A 2,522-nucleotide genomic window follows, 5' to 3' on the forward strand; every position below is an offset into this window, starting at 1 on the left:
AGTGGAATAGGAACCATGACAGTGTCCCGTGCAATGGGCTGGCTTGAAACGCTGTGTACTGATTTATCCTTCATTTTTTTAGCTTGCTTCTCTTGTTGTATTTTCGATTCCCTTCGTTCAGCCTGAATGCTACGATTTCTATTGCAAAGGCAACAGAGCACAGGATCACCAACATTGTCATGTACAGTTGAACAACACTGACCAGAAGGATGACATGGAATGTTTTGACCTCACGAGTTGCAATTTATGGCACAACTTTCAGCACTTCTCCCCTGTTCTACATTTTGATCTTCTTCATTAAGTAAACAAAGTGCTTCTGCAAGCTGCTCCTCTGTCTCCATGCCTTCCATTATTTCTTCTGGTATGTTGACAGCAGAAATACCAAGATGAGCCTTTTCTCCGTACATGGCTTCATAAGGTGTCCTGCCAATTCCAGAATGAAAGCGCGTGTTTTTCTGCCACTGAACAAAGCGCAATCCATTTGACCATTGTGTAGTGTTGTTATTTTTCATCCAGCAAGCGAGTATTGCTTCAACATCTCTGTTTGCTCGTTCCACGGAACCCTGTGTGATTGAGAATATCTTGGTTTCCCACCCATGAACTAGCTTACATTCTGGCCACATAGCCAGAACTTCCTTGATTACCTTATTTGAAAATTCTCTTCCATTGTCAGATTGAAGAATAGGTGTGCCACGGAAAATGTCAACCAGGTGAAAAGCTACCTCCTCGGCAGTCTTAGTCTGTAGGGCTCGAAGGCATATCATCTTGGTCAAGTGATCCTGGTAATTGAAAATGAAACGGTACTTCCCATCTGGTTGACTCTGCATATCAATCAAGTCAACCTGCAAAGACACAGTACAAGACAAAATTATAAGTAATGCAAATACATCATCATAATTATTATTGTCAGCAGAATTATTATTATTATTATTTTTTTTTTTTTTTTTTTTTTTTTTTTTTTTTTTTTTTTTTGCTCTATCACAGTCCTCCAATTCGACTGGGTGGTTATTTATAGTGTGGGGTTCTTTGGGTTGGCATCCCTGCCTCCTTCCTTAGGAGTCCATCACTTTTCTTACATAGTGTGCTGTTTCTAGGATCACACTCTTCTGCATGAGTCCTGGAGCTACTTCAGCCTCTAGTTTTTCTAGATTCCTTTTCAGGGATCTTGGGATCGTGCCTAGTGCTCCTATGATTATGGGTACGATTTCCACTGGCATATCCCATATCCTTCTTATTTCTATTTTCAGGTCTGGATAACTTATATTTTTTTTTTCCTTATCCTTTTCCCTCTCTCTCTTACTCTGGTGTCCCATGGTATTGCGACATCAATGAGTGATACTTTCTTCTTGACTTTGTCAATCAACGTCACGTCTGGCTGGTCTGTTTGCCACGTATCACCCTATCCGTTCTGATACCATAGTCCCAGAGGATCTTTGCCTGATCGTTTTCTATCACTCCTTCAGGTTGGTGCTCGTACCACTTATTACTGCAAGGTAGCTGATGTTTCTTGCACAGGCTCCAGTGGAGGGCTTTTGCCACTGAATCATGCCTCTTTTTGTACTGGTTCTGTGCAAGTGCCGGTCATTCGCTTGCTATGTGGTTTATGGTTTCATTTTTTGTATTCACTTCCTACATATGGAGAGATGTTATTTCCGTCTATCGTTCTTTGAACATATCTGGTTCTTAGGGCCTGATCTTGTGCCGCTGTTATCATTCCTTCAGTTTCCTTCTTTAGCTCTCCCCTCTGTAGCTTTTGCCATGTGTCATCGCTGGCTAGTTCTTTAGTCTGTCTCATGTATTGTCCGTGCATTGGTTTGTTGTGCCAGTCCTCTGTTCTGTCTGTCATTCTCCTGTCTCTGTATATTTCTGGGTCTCCGTCTACTTTTATTAGTCCTTCTTCCCATGCACTCTTTAGCCACTCGTCTTCACTGGTTTTCAGATATTGCCCCAGTGCTCTGTTCTCGATGTGACGCAGTCCTCTATACTTAGAAGTCTCTCCCTCCTTCCTTTCGTGTTATGTATAGTCTGTCCGTATTTGCTCTTGGGTTGTAGTGCTTTGTGTATTGTCCATATGTTTCCTGGTGTTTCCTGATCTATGCTGCGGAGTTCTGCCTTCGTCCATTCCACTATTCCTGCGCCTGTATCTGATTACTGGCACTGCCATGTGTTATAGCTTTTATCATATTTCCGGCGTTGAGTTTTGACTTGAGTATCGCCTTGAGTCTCTGCGTGTATTCTTTCCTGATCGTGTCCTTCATCTCTTGGTGTTTTATATCCCTTCCTTCCATTATTCCCAGGTATTTGTATCCTGTCTCATCTATGTGTTTGATGTTGCTCCCATCTGGTAGCTTTATCCCTTCAGTTCTCGTTACTTTGCCTTTTTGTATGTTGACTAAGGCGCATTTTTCTATTCCAAACTCCATCCTGATGTCCCCAGATACAATCCTCACAGTCTGGATTAGGGTATCTATTTCCTTGATGCTCTTAATATTATTATTATTATTATTAATATTGTTATTATT

At 41.5% G+C, this 2,522-nt stretch overlaps 1 protein-coding gene across 1 annotated transcript in view; it reads right to left on the reverse strand.

The window, feature by feature from the left end:
* Positions 1-230: 230 nt before the first annotated feature.
* Positions 231-2,522, reverse strand: part of LOC135215774 (KRAB-A domain-containing protein 2-like) — a 29,642-nt gene continuing 27,350 nt past the window's right edge. The window contains exon 5 of the mRNA XM_064250724.1: positions 231-842. Within this exon, the coding sequence (XP_064106794.1) occupies positions 231-842 (612 nt within the window). The remainder of the gene's footprint in view (positions 843-2,522) is intronic.

Source organism: Macrobrachium nipponense, chromosome 5 (assembly GCF_015104395.2).
Source record: "Macrobrachium nipponense isolate FS-2020 chromosome 5, ASM1510439v2, whole genome shotgun sequence".
NCBI lineage: Eukaryota > Metazoa > Arthropoda > Malacostraca > Decapoda > Palaemonidae > Macrobrachium > Macrobrachium nipponense.